The sequence below is a fragment of the Microtus ochrogaster genome, chromosome 26 (assembly GCF_000317375.1).
Source record: "Microtus ochrogaster isolate Prairie Vole_2 chromosome 26, MicOch1.0, whole genome shotgun sequence".
Classification (NCBI taxonomy): Eukaryota; Metazoa; Chordata; class Mammalia; order Rodentia; family Cricetidae; genus Microtus; species Microtus ochrogaster.
The window spans coordinates 136,529-154,358 of NC_022025.1; the positions used below are offsets into that span (position 1 = coordinate 136,529).

Sequence of the window (17,830 nt, forward strand, 5' to 3'; positions counted from 1 at the left end):
TATATATATATATATATATATATATATATATATATATATATATATATATATATGTAAGCTCTGTTCATTTGTATCAGACAGGCTCATTTAAAAAGATTTTTTGTAAGAGGCTTTACAGGTGCAACAGCAGACCTGGCTTTGAACTGTAAGTGCCCATTTTAGAGTCTATGCCCAACCACGTGGCCTAAGTCCATGTCAGCATGTCCGCCAGAATGGCTCTAAGTTCAAAAGAAGCCACGGAGATTGAATGCCCAGAGTCCCAGGACAGACAGATCTCCGCCTCAGCCAAGCCCAATCCCACAGGATTGACCTCCACCTGGGTCTCGAATTCCAGGTGTGAGCTCACGACTGCAACAGGAATCCCAAAACGACAAAAATAAGTACGAATAGGTCCCCCCCAAAACCCTATAGCATAGACAAGAAAAGGGACTCACTAAGAAGCAGCCGCTGTAGCCCAGAAACCGGTTTTAAGCGTGGCGTAGAGAGCTTGAGATTGTAGACTAGGGGCCTTTCAACACGTGGCCTGAGGCATGGAAAGGGTCTGCCCTATCTCGGTGGAACCTTCAAAATGTTAGGAATATTTCCTAACGTGAGCTTCCTGCCGACGCAAAATTCCCAATCAAGCCAAATCAAAACAAGCCAAATTAAGAAATATCCAGGTTTAATGGGAAGTTCTGCACTCTTAGACCCAAGGGGGAAACCAGAATGTTTTTCCATTCTTTGGGATTTGCTGCTGTGAGATCATATGTCGTATGTGGTTTTGTGCATGTAACCAACTTCCTTGGGTTGGAGTTTTCCTTCTAGTACTTTCTTTAGTGTTGGGTTTTTGGCTAGGTATTGGTGAAATCTTGTTTTTTGCTGGGTATAGTAGTCTGGGCTGGCATCCATGGTCTCTTAATGTCTGCATAATGCTTGACCAGGACCTTCTGGCTTTCATTGTTTCCATTGTAATTCTGATAGGTCTGTCTTTATATGTTACTTGGCATTTTTCCTTAGTATTCTTTCTTTATTCTGTATTCTGTATTTTTAGTGTTTGATTTTTATGTGCCAAGCGGACTTTTTTTTTTTAATCCAGTCTATTTGGTGTTCTGTAAGCTTCTTGTATCTTCATATGTATATTTTTCTTTAGGTTGGGGAAGTTTTCTTCTATGATTTTGATGAATATATTTTCTGTGCCTTTGAGCTGGAGTTTTTCTACTTCTTCTATACTTACTATTCTTAGGCTTGGTCTCTTTATGGTGTCCCATATTTCCTGGATAATTTATGTTAAGCTTTTGTTAGATTTAATGTTTTTTTTGACCGAGTCTATTTACTCTGTTGTATCTTCTGTGCTTGAGATTCTCTCTTCCATCTTTTGTATTTTGCTGTTTGTGCTTGTTTTTGTGGTTCCTGATCATTTTCTTATAATTTCTGTTTTTATAATTCTCTAAGTTTGTGTTTTTTTATTGTCTCTAATTTGCTATTCAAGTCTTTAATCATTTCTTTTACCCGTTTGACTGCTTTTTCTTGGTTTTCTTTAGGGATTTGCTGATTTCTTCTAATTTTTCATTTGTCTTTTCCTCCACTTTTTGAGGGAATTTTTTATTTCCTTTTTAAGGGCCTCAAACATTCTCCTAAAGTTATTTTTAGGTCATTTTCTTCTGGTTCATTTATATTTAGTTATTCAAGTATTGCTGTTATAGGGCCACTTGTTTTTATTGATTTATGTCCAGTGTTGTTGTCATCCCCCTCCCCACCTTCCCCCTACCTTTGCAAAGGTCTTTGGCTCAGGCCTGCTCCCTTGGCGGTGGCTTCCTTGTACCTGCTCCTGTGAGGTGCTGCCTCAGGCCTGCTTTGGTGGAGATTGCTGTTTCAGGCTTGCTCTGGTGGAGGTCACTGGCTCAGTCCTGTTTATATATATTTATTCCTGGCCTGAGCCTGCTCCCATGTAGGTCCCTGGCTTGGGACCAGTCCTGAAGAGTTCTCTGGCTCAGGCCTGCTCCCTCAGCGGTTCCTCCATAATACCTGATCCTGTGGGGATTGCTGCCTCAGGCCTGCTCTGGTGGAGGTCGCTGGCTCAGTCCTGTTTCTGTATATATTTCTCTGGCCTAGACCTGCTCCCTCAGAGGTTGCTGGCTTGGGCCCAGTCTTGTAGCGGTCTCTGGCTCAGGCCTGCTCCCTCAGCGGTTCTTCCCTTGTACCTGCCCCTGTGGGGGTTGCTGCCTCAGGCCTGCCCTGTCAGAGGTTGCTGGCTAGGGCCTCACTTTCCCCAGTTTAATCCAAAGAGCTAAACAAAAAAAGAGAACCTGGGCAAAGGTGGAGCATTCTCAATGTCTTTCAGCTGTTTCATAATTTCAGTCTCTCTATTTATGGGAGATTCTGAGAAATAATTATAAAGACACTGAATGCAATTCAGGATTCCTAGGAAACATACAACAAAGGCCAGTTACAAAAGACCCCTCTTCCTCTCTCCCTTTCTTCTCTTCTCTCTTGCTTTCTCTTTTTTTTCTTTTGCTTTTTTGTGGTGTGTGCTGATGTGCTTACATGTTCATGCATTCGCTGGTGAATATGTGAGTATATGGATATGTGTGTGTGCCTGTGTAAACACACATGCAAATAGAAGCTAGATGTCAACCTTAAATGTTATTCCTTAGGAGCTGTCTAGTTTGTCTTGAGATGGGGTCTCTCACTGAGACACAGGGCTCACTGATTTGGTTAGATTAGTTAAGCATCAAGTGTCAGGGATCATCCTATCTGTGTCTCCCAGCACTGGTATTATATGCATGTGCCACCATGCCAAGCTTCCTGTGGAGTGATGGGGATTGAACTCTGGCCTTCTGCTTGCATGCTAGCCACTTTAGTGACTAAAGTATCTCCCAAGACCCTTTTTCTTTCTCCCACTACCTTTGTCAACCTTTCTTTCTTCCTCTTTCCCCTGAAGACAGGGCTTTTCTGTGTATCCCTAGCTGTCTTTGAATTTTCTTTGTAATCCAGGCTATCTTAGAAGTCAGAGATCTGTTCAGCTCTACTCATATTAAAAGCATGTGCTAATACACCCAGCTCCTTCTTTCATTCTGAAACAGAGTCTAGGCAGGTCTGAACTCACAAACTTCCTGCCTTAGTCTCCCGAGGACTTGGATTCATACAGGACCAAGCTTGACTTAAAAAAACTACTTTAACTTATATAACTATGCTAAAATTAAGTTTGACTTCAGAAATAGTGCGTGAGATAAGATAAGCTTAGCAAGTAAAGACACCACCAAACTTGATAGCCTGAATTCACTCTGATAATGTGAATTTAATCGTCAAGTAAAGACACCACCAAACTTGATAGCCTGAATTCAATCTGATAGTGTGAATTTAATCGTCAAGACCCACAAGGTGGAAAGTAAATGTATGACTTGTAGGTATTTTCCTGTTTTCTCTACCCGTGTGCTGTGGCATACACTACTCACCCAAAATAAACTTAATAGTTATTTTAAGGAAATGGCAGACATTTCTGAGTCACTCTTCAGTGTTTCTTAAAGTGATAATTCATAGGCTATTTTCAGCCCCTTACAATGAACTTTAAAATTTACCAAGTGTCATCTCACCTCCATCATTCTTGAGAGTTATAGGGATGTTTGCTTTTCTTAGAGCAACATTTGACTCTCAAAAACACCAATAATAGCTTATGCTGGAGAGGATGCAGAGTAAGGGGAATACGCCTCCATTGCTGGTGGGAATGCAAACTTGTACAACCACTCTGAAAATCAGTATGGTGGCATCTCAGAAAATTGGGAATCAACCTACTGCAAGACCAGCAATACCACTCTTGGGCATATACCCAAAGGATGCTCAACCATATTACAAGGACATTTGTTCAACTATGTTTATAGCAACATTATTTGTAATAGTAGAACCTGGAAACAACTTAGATGCCCATCAACCAAAGAATGGATAAAGAAAACAGGGCTGGAGAGATGGCTCAGCAGTTAAGAGCATTGCCTGCTCTTCCAAAGGTCCTGAGTTCAATTCCCAGCAACCACATGGTGGCTCACAACCATCTGTAATGAGGTCTGGTGCCCTCTTCTGGCCTGCAGGCATACATGCAGACAGAATATTGTATACATAATAAATAAATTTATAAAAAAAGAAAGCATGGTACATTTACACAGTGGAGTACTACTCAACAGTAAAAAGAAATGACATCTTGAATTTTTCATGCAAACAAATGGAAGTAGAAGAAACTATTCCAAGTGAGGTAACCCAGATTCAGAAAGATGAGCATGATATGTACCCACTCATAGGTGAATACTAGCAGTAAAGCAAAGGATATGGAGCCTATAGTCTACAACCCCAGAGAAGCTAAGTAACAAGGAGAACCCTAAGAGAAAGATACATAGATGCCCATGGGAAGAGGAAGGGGAAGTAGACAAGAGGTCATGACAAAATTGGGAGTATGGGGGTGGGGGAGAAAGGAGGGTGGAAGGGCGAGAGAAGGGGAGAAGGGGAGTAGGGAGGAGAACTAGAGGGGACAGGATGGTCAAGATGGGTGAAGGGCAGAGACAGAAAACAAGGGATGAGATATCTTGATTGAGGGAGCCATTATGGGGCTAGCAAGAAACCTAGGACTAGAGAAATTCCCAAGAATCCACAGGATGACCTCAGCTAAGACCCTATGCAAAGTGGAGAGGGTGCCTGATGCCCCATATGCAGATTGATGACTATCTTAAATGTCATCATAGAATCTTCATCCAGCAATTGATGAAAGTGGATGCAGAGAACTACAGAGGGCCATTGGATTGAGCTCCCAAAGTCCAGTCAAAGAGAGGGAGGAGTGAGAACATGAGCAAAGAAATCAAGACCATGATTGTGATACCCACGGAAACAGCTTACCGTTTCAGGCTAATGGAAGCCTTCCAACTTAGAACTGAAAGGAATCAGCATAGGACTAAACTAGGCCCATTGAATGGGGTGACAGTTTGGCTGGGACAGACTGTGGGGCCACTGGCAGTGAAACCAGGATTTATCCCTACTGTTTGTTCTGGCTTTTTAAAAACCATTTTCTCTGGAGGGATACCTTGCTTAACCTAGATATGGGGCAGGGAGGTTGGTCCTGCCTCAAAGCAGAAATGTGCTAGACTTTGCTGACTCCCCATGGGAAACCTTACCCTCTCTGAGGAGTGGATGGGGGTGGAGGGACGGTGGAGAGAGCAGGAGGAGGGGAGAGAGTGGGAAATGGATTTGGCATGTAAAATGAGAAAAGATGGTTTTTGGAATCCTGATTGCTCTTCGGGCTGACGAGGGAGGGGGACTTGATTGGGGGAGGGGGAGGGAAATGGGAGGCAGTGGCGGGGAGGAGGCAGAAATCTTTAATAAATAAATTTAAAAAATAAAAAAAGTAAAAAATAAATTAAAAAATATTAGAGAAAAATAAAAACATTTACCCATAAAATGTCAAGAAAGAAAGAAAGAAAGAAAGAAAGGAAGGAAGGAAGGAAGGAAGGAAGGAAGGAAGGAAGGATACCTTCTATTTATCAGGAAGTTACTAAGCAAGTCAGCTACTTTAACTTGTACTCTTTATTACTAAAATTGTACGTTTTTGTCATTCATTTCTCATTGGGAATGACTTGATCATGTTATTTGCCCATAGGTTTTTTTCTTTTTATGAGCACTTTATATGTTAAAGATATCAGTTGTCTGTGATAAACACAGCCCTTGAATCCTAGAGCTTGTGATTCTCACTTGCATTTACCCTGTGTTAGAGTTAAGCTTTTTGTGATATTTTCTTGATTTCTTGTGTTTGCATTTTGGCAGGTTGACAATTGTGGCACATTGTAAACATCTCCCATCAAGAAGGTCAGCTTTGGAGAGACCAAACTGTTATCAAGGAGTAATTAAACTTACAAAATTATAATAATCATTGAAGAGCTCCTTATTAAAGCAATAAAAGAAAGTTACGTTACTTTCGAACAGCTCCTACTTCATAGCTCTGCCTCTGCTTTCCCACTTGCAGGTTGCCCTGAGTGCTGGGTTTGAGATCCACCAGGAACAGCAATATAAACACCAGCAGACCAAGTCCAGGAGGCATCTAAACAGGTGGCTTTGTGAGTCTCCATGTGAAAGATACCCCGAATGGAAATTACTTAAATTATGTAACCATCTCACAAAAAATAGACAGGTTCTTAAAATCCATTTTTTAGAAACCTGAAGTCATTTACAGCACCCCATTTGGAAGAATATATAAATTCATACACATGATAGACAAGATGACTCCAATAGTATGAAAAATTAGTTTTTCTAGGCACTATCTGGAATATTTCAGTACTTTTTACAACTTTTATAATCAATAAACAAATTAGGATTGAAATTAAAAATTAAATCATAACAAATTTTATTTAAATAATCTTTAAGCTCTCTATGGATCACATAATGCAATTAAAAACACTGCCTCCATTCGATGACATTTTTTTCAATTTCAGTTCATTTAATTACAAAGCTTCCAAAGACTCATCTCAATGAAATTACCGTTAACATCATTCACCTTTTTAACTTTGGTTAGGTGTCATATTTAAACACCAATATTAAAAATATTTCATATTTCAAGCAGTCGTAGCTCACGAGCGCTTTGCTCCAGTCTGGACCATTGAGAAATAGATGCCTTTCTGCGCCAGCAGCTGCTGGTGGGTGCCCTGCTCCTTGACCTTGCCGTTCTGAATCACCACGATCAAGTCCGCGTTCTGGATGGTGGACAGGCGGTGAGCGATCACGATGCAGGTGCGGCCTTCCCTGGCTTTGTCCAGGGCTTCCTGGACCACCTGTTGACCAGTCACACAAGAGAGTTAGGATAAAAACTGCCATCTTCCTATCGTCCCCTCCATAACCAGCCCCAGGATTTCTCTACCATCCCCTTCTTTAATTGTGTTCTCAGAAAAAGCATACTAAAACTTTGCTGATCCTATCACATGGAAGTCAGAAACTGACACTAAGAAAACCAAGGACAACATAGGCTGGTAGGACCAAGAAAAGAGTAAGACCCTGATGCACTACTGGTGGGAATGAGCACTGGGAAATCAGTGCAGAAGAAATCAAAACAAAAAGGGAAACGTACAATCAGCTATAGCTGTGCCTAAGTATGTACCCAAAGGCTCTAAGCCACAATACCAGAGATACTGCATATCTATAACCCTGTACTATTTCTATTAGGTGCACATGAACAGGTGAATGACTAAAGGAAATGTGGCACATATACATAATGAAGTTATATTTGGCCATTAGGGAGAATGAAGTTGTGTCGTTTGAAGGAAATGGAATGGGAAGTATCATGCTTAAAGAAATACGCCATAATCAGAAGACCAATGCCAAGTATCTTTTTTAAATACAGATTTTATATTTAAATGTGTATATGATATAAAAGTAGAAGGGAGGTTATACAGAGGTTGGAAAGGGCCAAGGGGAGAAGAGGAAAATAAAAGCAGGCAATAGGTGTAAGAAAGACAAAACAATGCATGTTTTCTCTCATGTGGGGATCTAGGTGTAACAACTATAGCTCCTACATGTATAATGTATATTTTTTCGTGTGAAAGAAGAAAGGGGACAGAGCCAGTGACCTAGGACAGAACAGGCCTGAGACGGCGACTTCCGCATGAGTGGGAGTGGATCCAGACCAGGCACGTTTGTGAAGGCAGGACTGAGCCAGCAACCTGTGCGGAACAGGTCTGGGATGGTGCACGTCACAGGAGCAGGACTGACTGAGACAGAGAACTCTGTAAGTGGGAGCAGATTCAGACCAGGGACATTTACAGAAACAGGACTGATCCTGTGACCTAGGCTGGAGCACACCTGAGACTGTGAACTACACAGGAGCAGGTACAGGAGACAACCTCTGAGGGGTGGGCTGGAGCCAGAGACCTGCATGAGTCTGGGACGTCCAAGGGAGTAGGCAGAAACCAGAGATCTCTGAGGGAGTAGACCTGAGCCAGAACCTCTGTAGGTCTGGGCATTGGTCAGGGACCTCCGAGAGAGTAGGCAGGAACCAAAGACCTGTCTATGGGTCCAGGCTGAGTTTGGGACCTCGGAGGGAGTAGGCCTGAGCCAGGACCTCTGCAGTTCCAGGAACACCCAAGTCTGGGACTTCCAAGGGAGTAGATCATGGCCAGACTCCTTTGTGGGACCAACCCCAAGCCAGGGAAATTTGCAGGATTGAATTCAACCAGGGACATTTATGAAAACAGGCAACCTAGCCCAGAGCAGGCCTGAGACAGCAAACTCCACGAGAGCAGAGCAAACCCCAGGAACATGGAGTGACCAATCAGGTGAGTGACACTGTGGCAAAGACTGCACCACGAGGAGCAACCATGTGAGCCTTGGGTCGACTGGAACCTGGAAGATTGATCACCAGAGTCACATAGCCCCAACTACACCAATTGGAGGAAAAGATGGGTAACCAACATGCAACACCACAAAGAGCAACACAACACCAGAAAAATCTAGTTACCGTACAACAGCAAGACTTGAACAAATATAGGTGAATCAGAAGAAAATAACCTAAAAATTAACTTATTTGAGGTCCTTAAAGAGGAAATGAAAAATTCCTTCAAAGAAATGGAAGAAAAAATAAACAAAAAATTGGAAGACATCAGCAAATCCTGTAAAGAAAACTGAGAAAAAACAAACATAAGAAAGAAACTATTCAAGACTTGAAAACTGAAATAGGCAATAAGGAAAACACAAGCTGAGGAAATTATAGAAACAGAAATCATGAGAAAATGATCAGGAACCACAAATGCAAGCATAAACAGTAGAATATAAGAGATGGAAGAGAGAATCCCAAGCCCTGAAGATACAATAGAGGAAATAGACTTGTTAGTCAAAGAAAACATTAAATCTAACAAAAGCTTAACCCAAAAAATCCAGGAAATACGGGATACCATGAAAAGGCCAAACCCAAGAATAATAGGTATAGAAGTTCAACTCAAAAGCACAGAAAATAAAAATATTTAACAAAATCATAGAAGAAAACTTTGCCTACCTAAAGGAAGATACAAGAAGCTTACAGAACACCAAACAGACTGGATATATATATATATATCAAACTCCCCTAGCCACATAATAAAACACTAAACATACAAAGAATATTAAGAACTGCAAAGGAAAAAGGCCAAGTAACATATAATGGCAGACCTAACAGAATTACACCTGACTTCTCAATGGAGACAAAGCAGAAGGTCCTGATCAAGTGTTATGCAAACATAAAGAGACCATGGATGCCAGCTCAGACTACTATACCCAGCAAAACTGTCAATCACCATAGAAGGAAAAAAGAAGATATTCCATGACAAAACAAGATTTCACTAATACCAAGCCAAAAACCCAGCACTAAAGAAAGTACTAGAAGGAAACTTAACCCAAGGAAGTTGGTTACATGCACAAAACCACAGACAACATATGATCTCAAAGCAGCAAATCCCAAAGAAGAGAAAAACAATAACATCATCAACACTGAAAAATAAAATATCAAGAACTACCAATCACTGGTCATTAATATCCTTTAATATAAATGGATTCAACTCACCTATAAAAAAACACAGGCTAACAGATTGGATACGAAAACAGAATGCATCCTTCTGCAGCATTCAAGAAACACGCCTCAACCTCAAAGACAGACATTGCCTCAAAGTAAAGAGTTGCAAAAAATTTTTCCAATCAAATGGACCTAAGAAATCTAAGAAAGAAACTGGTGTGGAAATGTTAAAGTCTCCTACTATTAGTGTGTGGGATTTAATGTATGATTTAAGATTTAGAAGTGTTTCTTTTACATATGAGAGTGCCCTTGTATTTGGGGCATAGATGTTCTGTATTGAGATTTTCTCTTGATTTCCTGTGACTAGTCTATCAGATAGAGGTATGATCCCCCAAATATACAAAGAACTCAAGAAATTGGTCAGCAAAAAAATAAATAACCCAACAAAAAATGGAGTACAGATCTATATAGAGATCTCTCAACTGAGGAATCTAAAATGGCTGAAAGACACTTAAGGAAATGTTCAACATCATTAGTCATCAGAAAAATGAAAATCAAAAGAACTCTGAGATTCCATCTTACACCTGTAAGAATGGCCAAGATCAAAAACACTGATGATAAATTATGCTGGAGAGGTTGTGGGGTAAAGGGAACACTTCTGCATTGCTGGTGGGAGTGCAAACTGGTACAGCCAGTTTGGATATCTGTATGGTGATTTCGCAGAAAACTAGGAAACAACCTTCCTCAAGACCCAGCAATACCACTTTTGGGTATATATTCAAAGGATGCTCAATTGTACCACAAGGACATGTGCTCAACTATGTTCATAGTGGCATTGTTTGTCATAGTCAGAACCTGTAAACAACCTAAATGCCCCTTGGCCAAAGAATGGATAAGGAAAATGTGGTGCATTTACACAATGGAGTACTACACAGCAGAAAAAAAAATAACGGCATCTTGAAATTTACAGGCAAATGAATGGAGCTAGAAAACATCATTTTGAGTAAGGTAACCCAGATACAGAAAGACAATTATCACATGTACTCAATGCTAAGTGGTTTTTAAACATAAAGCAAAGAAAACCATCCTACAAATCACAATGTCAGAACCTAGACAACAATGAGGACCGAAGAGAGGCATACATGGATCTAATCTATATGGGTAGTAGAAAACAACAAGATCTCCTGAGTAAATTGGGAGCATGTAGACCATAGGAGAAGGTTGGAGGGGAGAGGAAGGGAGGAAAGAAAAAAAAAAGTATAGCTCAATAAAATCAATAAAAATAAATTAAAAAAGAAAGGGAACTATTTGATGGGATGATGGATGGAGTAAGTAGTCGGGGTGAATATGAGCAAAGTGCAGTGAGAAAGCTGTATAAAATATCGCAACATTACCCATTATTTATAACAAAACATTAACATGCCTTCAATCCCAACTCAGGCAGGGATCTCTGAGGCAGGCAGATCTCTGAATTCGTGGCCAGTCTGGTCTATAGACCAAGTTACAGCACACAGAGAAACTCTATCTTGAAAACAACAACAATAATAATGGGTAGAAATACAGTGGTATAACTGAACTATAACAAAGTTTAGATACTGAGGGATATAACACATGAGAAAAAAAATTAACCCCTTTGGACGAGTTCTGAAACAGGAGATGTCTGACGTAAGGTAAGGGCAGTCAACAGCGTCCATCCGACCATTTACAAACACTCTCTGCCCTCGCCACACAACAGCCCTCAAGCTGGCCTCCAGCAGCTCCACAGCTCATCAGGAAGCTGGAGCACAGGGCAAAGCCATCGCAGCAGCAGAAACGTCCTCTGAGCATCTGCCTTTCAGACAGCGGACTCTTAACCTTTCTCAGGCTGGAAGGCACCAGCAGCTGTGTCCAGGGCACGGCCAGACCTCGGCCCTGTCTCCCTGCAGCTCCTCACAGGCTGCCGCAGAGACGCAGGCTGCTGGAACAGACTGCTGCCAGCATGCAGCTTGCAGGCAGACTTCACAGAACACAGAGGGCCAAGACTACTCTTCCTTTTATCACTTCAGGCAGGGCTCCTAAATCTCAGCTGCAGACAGATTTTAAGTCCACGGGGAGCCCACACAGGCAACCAGCAGCTATCTGGCCCAGCGTTCTCTACTGTAGCAGAGAAAGACTCAACTCAAATCCTTACCTTTTCGCTCTCCGTATCCAGAGCCGAGGTTGCTTCATCCAGAAGCAAAATGCGAGGCTGTCTGACAAGGGCGCGCGCTATGGCGATGCGCTGCTTCTGCCCACCCGACAGCTGAGTCCCTTTGTCTCCTACTCTGGTGCTGTATTTCTGTGAATGAAAACAGAGCTCGTGATGAAGTGCAAACACAGTGTGGCACAGTAAATAGAAAAATTAGATAAATTTAGATTCGGAGGCTAAAAATAGGTTCACAGAAAGCTAAACAGTTAACCCAGAAAACAGCTCTAATTGGTAGGCTTAATCTCTCCTTTTGAAAACAGAAAATTGGCTCCCAAAATTATACGCCCCACTTTCTCCGTGCAAGAAATCGGCAATCCCAATTGTCCCATCTCCCTGCTTCATTGTGTTTGTGACGAAGATAGACAGGAGAAAGGAAATGATTTGAACAGCTGCTCACAACACGAGAAACGTTTTATCACCAGCAGGTGACACCCTCTGCATGACTTTAACTGAGTAAAGAAATCTTTAGAATATTAGCCTTTTGGTGTTTCTACTAAATTAGCCCCAGCCGTTAAATGATTTTCATCTGATGAGGAATTCCATTAAGTTGAAAACAGATCCTTCTTTATCTGATTCTAGAGTCCCCCAAAACCCTTCCCTGTCAATCTCAACAGCAGGGAACTGTCACAGATTATCATGTACAATGACAAAGACATGGGCTAAAAGACTAATATCAGAGAGCAGGAGAGGACGTGACAGCATGTAGAACCAGGAAACACACAGCCTTATTTATCTGTAGCCTTTGGCAGGCTAGGATCAGTCTCACGCACAGCTCTGACCCTTGTGAACTTAACTATAAAATTCATGCTCGACACAGGCTGCCTCTTTGTTTTGTTTGACAACTCCAGTTCTATGGTGGGCAGAACAAGCTCAGCATTTGTAGAGAACCGTGGTGAGGACGGAATGGTGTTTGGAATAGGCTTCACCCCTGAGCTATGGCTGCCCCCGAATCCAGATGCTTTGACGTGTCCTGGCCCGAGTGAGTGCAGAGCTACCAGACTATATTGACTCAGTAGCGATCCTTGGGGAGCAGAGAGGATGAGGATACACACTGTGGCAGGGTAAGGCTAGGACTAACCACTCGGGAGGAGATGCTCAGAGAATGGGATGTAATGACCAGTGGTACATCAGGAGTCCAGAAAGCTCGTCCCTGCTGTGTCTTCTACTCTGTGTCGCTGTCAGTGGCTGGGCCTGACTGACAGGCTTTTACCCTTTTGTTTTTCCATTCAGAAGAGCTAAAAAAGGGACTGACAATTCTGCATTTATAGCAGCTTCTAAGGGGAAGATTCAAGCCTTGACAAGCAGTGAGCCTCGTTAGTAACGGGCTCTGTAGGCTTGTACTTTGAATATTTCAGTCTCAAGAGTCAATCACCATGGCTGGACTACCTTGCAGAGGGGAAGGGGACAGATCTCCTTCCCTGTCATGTGTGCAGCAGGCCCAGTTATCTGTGGAGGAGCCACATGAAGAGACATAACTAGGGAAGAGTTAGGGCCATTTGCTCTTGCCCATGAGACCTTCTCCTTCCTGGATGGCTTGAGACTATTCCACCTTATTTTATAGAGGGCATTTCCTGTAATAAGTAACTTAACTAGTGATAATTGGAGGAGGTATATTATTTGGGTGAGACCTGGAGCTGTAGAGATGGATCAGGGGTTAAAAATGCTAGCTGTTCTTCCAGTCAATATCCAGCACACACGACAGCTCACAACTGTCGGTGACTCCAGGCCCACACATATGATGTCCTCCTCTGGCCTCTGTGGACACCAAGTCCAACGTGGTGAACAGGTAAACATACAGGCAAAACACCCACACACAAAAAGTAAAAACAAGAAAACTAAAATACCTAAAAGGGCTTAAGATAGAGCCAGTGTTGCCATTTATCTAACTTACTCGAAGAAGGGAGAAGTAGTCACAGGGACAACAGCCCAGGGAACATTTAAATAATCAACTGCACAAGTGTAGCCTGGGGCCTAGGAAACTCACAGTGGTAAGAAATCACACTATACCGCAGGCTTCCCAGTGACTCAGCCCTAGCTACAGAGCCATCTTTCTGGCATGGTCCAGTTACCTGCTAGGCCTAACTCCAGAGTGAGGCTTGAAGCCTGTAGAAGAGCTGCACAGTGATGGACAGGATAGAAATGGAGAATGGGGAGAGACAGAAATGGCTGCTTTTGGGGGGGGGCAGAATCAGAAGACACAGACATGGCTGCCTAGTCCTTCACTCAGACTTGGAGGACTGGGACTATGCCCCTGGAGGAGTCGTGCCTCCTGCCCCTAAGCCATGGATCTGGACAGTTCCTGAGTGGGGGTGACACTTCGTTCCTTCCTCACAAGAACTCGTAGTTCAATCAAGTAAATGTAATGTCTGAGAGGCGAAGGAAATTGTAGCCCGATCTCTGTATATATTGGAGTAGGTTTTGGCTGCTAAATTTCCTTTAATAATCTTAATTTGGAGAGAGACATACATCAGGCAGCGACTGGATGAACTGGTGGATGTTGGCCTCCTTGGCCGCCCTCTCAATCTCATCCTGGGACACGACCCGGCTGTTGTCTCCATAGGCGATGTTCTCAGCGATGCTGCAGTCAAATAGGATGGGCTCCTGGGACACAATGCCTAGGTGTGCTCGGAGCCACTGCACATTCAGTTGCTTTGCTTCTTTGCCATCGAGAAACTGGGAACACAGATTCACAGACCAACATCACAATCAGTAGGACTCTGATTAAGCAAAACTGCACCGTTATTTTATACTTTAAGACTGTGGGTTGCCAGGAGATGAGAGGAGTTTTGCTTGTATTACTTTGGGTTTTTAAGGCTTGTTCAGAGACATAGAAGTGTGGACGTTGGGGAAATACCCCATTTCTCATGATTTAAATTTGGCTTTTGACCCACGCAGTAATAAACAAGAATGGCCCTCCAAACAGGCCAGAAGAAGTCATGTCCCCTGGAAGTGTGAGCCACCATGTGGGTGCTTAGAACTGAACCTGGGTTCTGTGCAGGAGTGCAGTGACTGCTGAGCCATCTCCAGCGGCCTGCAGATTTCTCCTTTCATGCTTGCTCCCTCAAGGGCCTCCCACCTTGCTCTTACCTCTTCCAATGTTGACTGATTCAGAGTCCACACTCCCCTAAACCTCCATGTTTCCTCCCAACCATCCTTCTTCCCATTACCTATTTACTGAGAGTACGGAGTGGTAAGACAGGCCATTAATGGCCACTTCATGTCACCGCTCTTCTCCGTCCTCATCTTACCCAAACTCCTCTTGTGGAAGATTACTTTAAGGAGGCAAAAATGTGTTATATGTGTTTATGCTGCGTTTACTTAGTGATGTTAACATGTATTACCTTGCTTCGGCTGCGTTTGTTTAATTATGTAAAGACGTGCTGCTGTTTAACCTTGCCTGTCTAAGGCACCTGACTGGTCTAATAAAAAGCTAAACGGCTAATAGGTGGGCAGAAGAGGGATAGGCAGGGCTGCGTGCAGAGAGAAGAAGCAGGAGTGTGAAGACAGACCAAGGGGGAAAGACCCAGGGTCAGCCAGTCAGGCAGCCATCAGTCAGCCACACACGGAAGAAAGAGGAAATGGAGGACGTGCAGAATGAAAGAAAGATAAAAAGCCCTGAGGTAAAATGTAGATGGTAGGAAAACAGGTTAAATTAAGTTAAAAAAGCTAGTGGGACCAGCATAAGATAAGGCCGAACATTCATAACTGCTAAGTCTCCATGTCTTTATTTGGGAGCTGGCTGGCAGCCCAAAGACAAAGCCTGCTACAAACCCCCTCTTGTCCTCACTGACATCTTTCCCTTCTGGAAACACAGTAATTGGCTTTCATCTCCCTGTCACTCCTAGACCTCTTTTCTCTTTTAAAAGCTACTTTAATGTTTGATGTTTGCCTCTGGCAAGGGAGATGACTGGTAAGCAGGCTGCTTGTGAGGGAAAACGGAGGAGCCCTGTTGATGGAGAAGGTGTCTAGAGCTGACTGTACAGCTTACACACCCAACTTTAGCTAGAGGATGTTTCTCGGTAGGGTTATTATTTAAAGATATGAGAGAAAAATAAAACATGGCTTATAACCAAGAGTTAATAATATCCAGGCATTACATGATGAAACCTAAGATGATCTGAACACAAAAGTGTGCTCACCACTGTCCCAGCCCTGGGGTTGTAGAACCGCTCCAGCAGCTGGACCACTGTGCTCTTCCCGCAGCCGCTGCTGCCCACCAGGGCCAGCGTCTGGCCCTTCTTCACCTCCAGGCTCAGCCCCTGAAGCACTGGGATGTCGGGTCGGGTGGGATAGTTGAACATGACGTCATTAAATTTCACATTTCCTTCTAACCAATTCTAGGATGATAACAGCAGTAGTCAATTTGATTCCAACAATATGAAAACAGAGTATAGCCGGCCGTAGCTCTGTCCAGCTGCCAGGTGAAACAGATCAAAAGGACCCACCTTGCCGTGAACACTAGGGTGGTCTTCAAGTAGTGTTAAATACTATTAAACACTGTTATCTGTGCTGAGTACTAAGTCTTTACTGTATGCACCCTTTCAGTCCTTCCCATGAATGACTTAAAAGAGTCCAAAAATAGGCTATTTGCCTGGCCCTTCTCTATCTGGCTTCTTCGAGCAGAAGACCATCAGCTTAGCAGCCCCTTTGACAACTGCTTGGACTGTCTTCATGCCATTTTGGCTGCATTGCACACATGAATGTCTGAAGAAAGAAGTATTGCAATTACAGCTGCTTGCTGCAAAAGCACAGTTTCAAAGGGGGGGGGGGAGCACTATTTCCAGCAATAACTGCTCCGGACAGCTTGCTGTGGAAGTCACAAGGGTCTCCAGCAAGCATGTTCCACCAGGACAGCAGGCGAGTACTAGTGGTACCAGTACTGGTACTAGTGGCCCAGCAGAAGGTCTGTAATTACTGTCATCAGAGTCTTGATAGATAGGTCTTTGCTTGTGACTTTTGTTCTTTCTCGTCAGCAGAGCGGACTGGGCTGACAACACAGAGCAGAGACCAGAGCAGCAGCAGCGGAGCAATGGCTGCAGTATCATAGGAGAGTTCTAGAGGATGACATGGTTGGGAAGTGCAGGGAGAGAGGAGAGGACCACAGATCAGAAACTCTAGGCTTCCGCTGTTAGAAGAACTGCAACGCTTTGAAGACCAAAGTCCTGCACCATAGGCTCCAGACCTGTAACGCTAACTGCTGCAGGAGCCGAGCGTCTTAATGCTGGAGTCCTGCCCAGCAGCTGCAGTACTTAGCAAGTCCGACATGCTGCTCTGCCCACTGCTCTTGGTCAGTGAGACTTAACAATAGTTTCAGATTACTGGGACAGTTGGTGATTAAAGCTACAGCAATAAACACCTAACATGAGCACCTAGTCTCCCTAGTCTCCAGCAATAAGCAGCCCAGCTCTCAAAGCTTGGGGCCTGCTAGTCCCCTGTGACGTAGGCACTCAAGGGTTTAGGACTCCTAACAGTGGGAGTTGTAGCCTACATGCTCACGGTCTCTATCCATGGAGAGCAAAGAGACTCCAGGCAACTGGTTAGACAGATGCAGTGAGATTCTATGGTGGTTAGCCTTCATTTCAAATTGATAGAACTGAAGAAGTGGACTCCAAAAGAATCAATGCCTTGGCCAGCAAGATGGTTTGGTGGGTAGGGACCTTATTGCTGAGTATGACAACCCGAGTTTAATCCCCAGGATCCACGTGGTGGAAGGAGAGAACCAGCTCCTAAAGCCGTCCTTTGATCTCTACAGGTGCACTGTGGGAGGTGAACATCCACACACCAACACAACTAAATAAAAATGGAATTTAAAACAACTTTTTAAAAAACAAAATGTATTAATGCCACAAGGCATTGACACCAATCAAATATATAACATAAATGCAAAAAGCTTTTCTTCCATAATCTGCCTATAAAGAGGACAGCATTTTTATCTCTCTGTGTACTGCTTTTTATACACATTCATATTTAATAAAATAAACCCATGGGCTAGAAAATTCTGTATTACAATCAATATATTAAAAAGTACATATTTCAAGGCCGGGCGGTGGTGGCGCACGCCTGTAATCCCAGCACTCGGGAGGCAGAGGCAGGCGGATCTCTGTGAGTTCGAGACCAGC

At 43.2% G+C, this 17,830-nt stretch overlaps 1 protein-coding gene and 1 long non-coding RNA gene across 2 annotated transcripts in view; one reads left to right on the forward strand and one right to left on the reverse strand.

Moving 5' to 3' along the window:
• Positions 1–17,830, forward strand: part of LOC113457402 — a 64,508-nt gene that overhangs the window by 31,422 nt on the left and 15,256 nt on the right. The gene's annotated exons all lie outside the window — the stretch shown is intronic.
• Positions 5,842–17,830, reverse strand: part of LOC101986293 (multidrug resistance protein 2) — a 56,081-nt gene continuing 44,092 nt past the window's right edge. Inside the window, exons 25-28 of the mRNA XM_005358283.3 lie at positions 15,851–16,048; positions 14,178–14,384; positions 11,655–11,801; positions 5,842–6,779 (exon numbers count right to left, since the gene is read on the reverse strand). Coding sequence (XP_005358340.1) covers positions 6,579–6,779; positions 11,655–11,801; positions 14,178–14,384; positions 15,851–16,048 — 753 coding nt within the window. The 3' untranslated portion in view covers positions 5,842–6,578. The remainder of the gene's footprint in view (positions 6,780–11,654; positions 11,802–14,177; positions 14,385–15,850; positions 16,049–17,830) is intronic.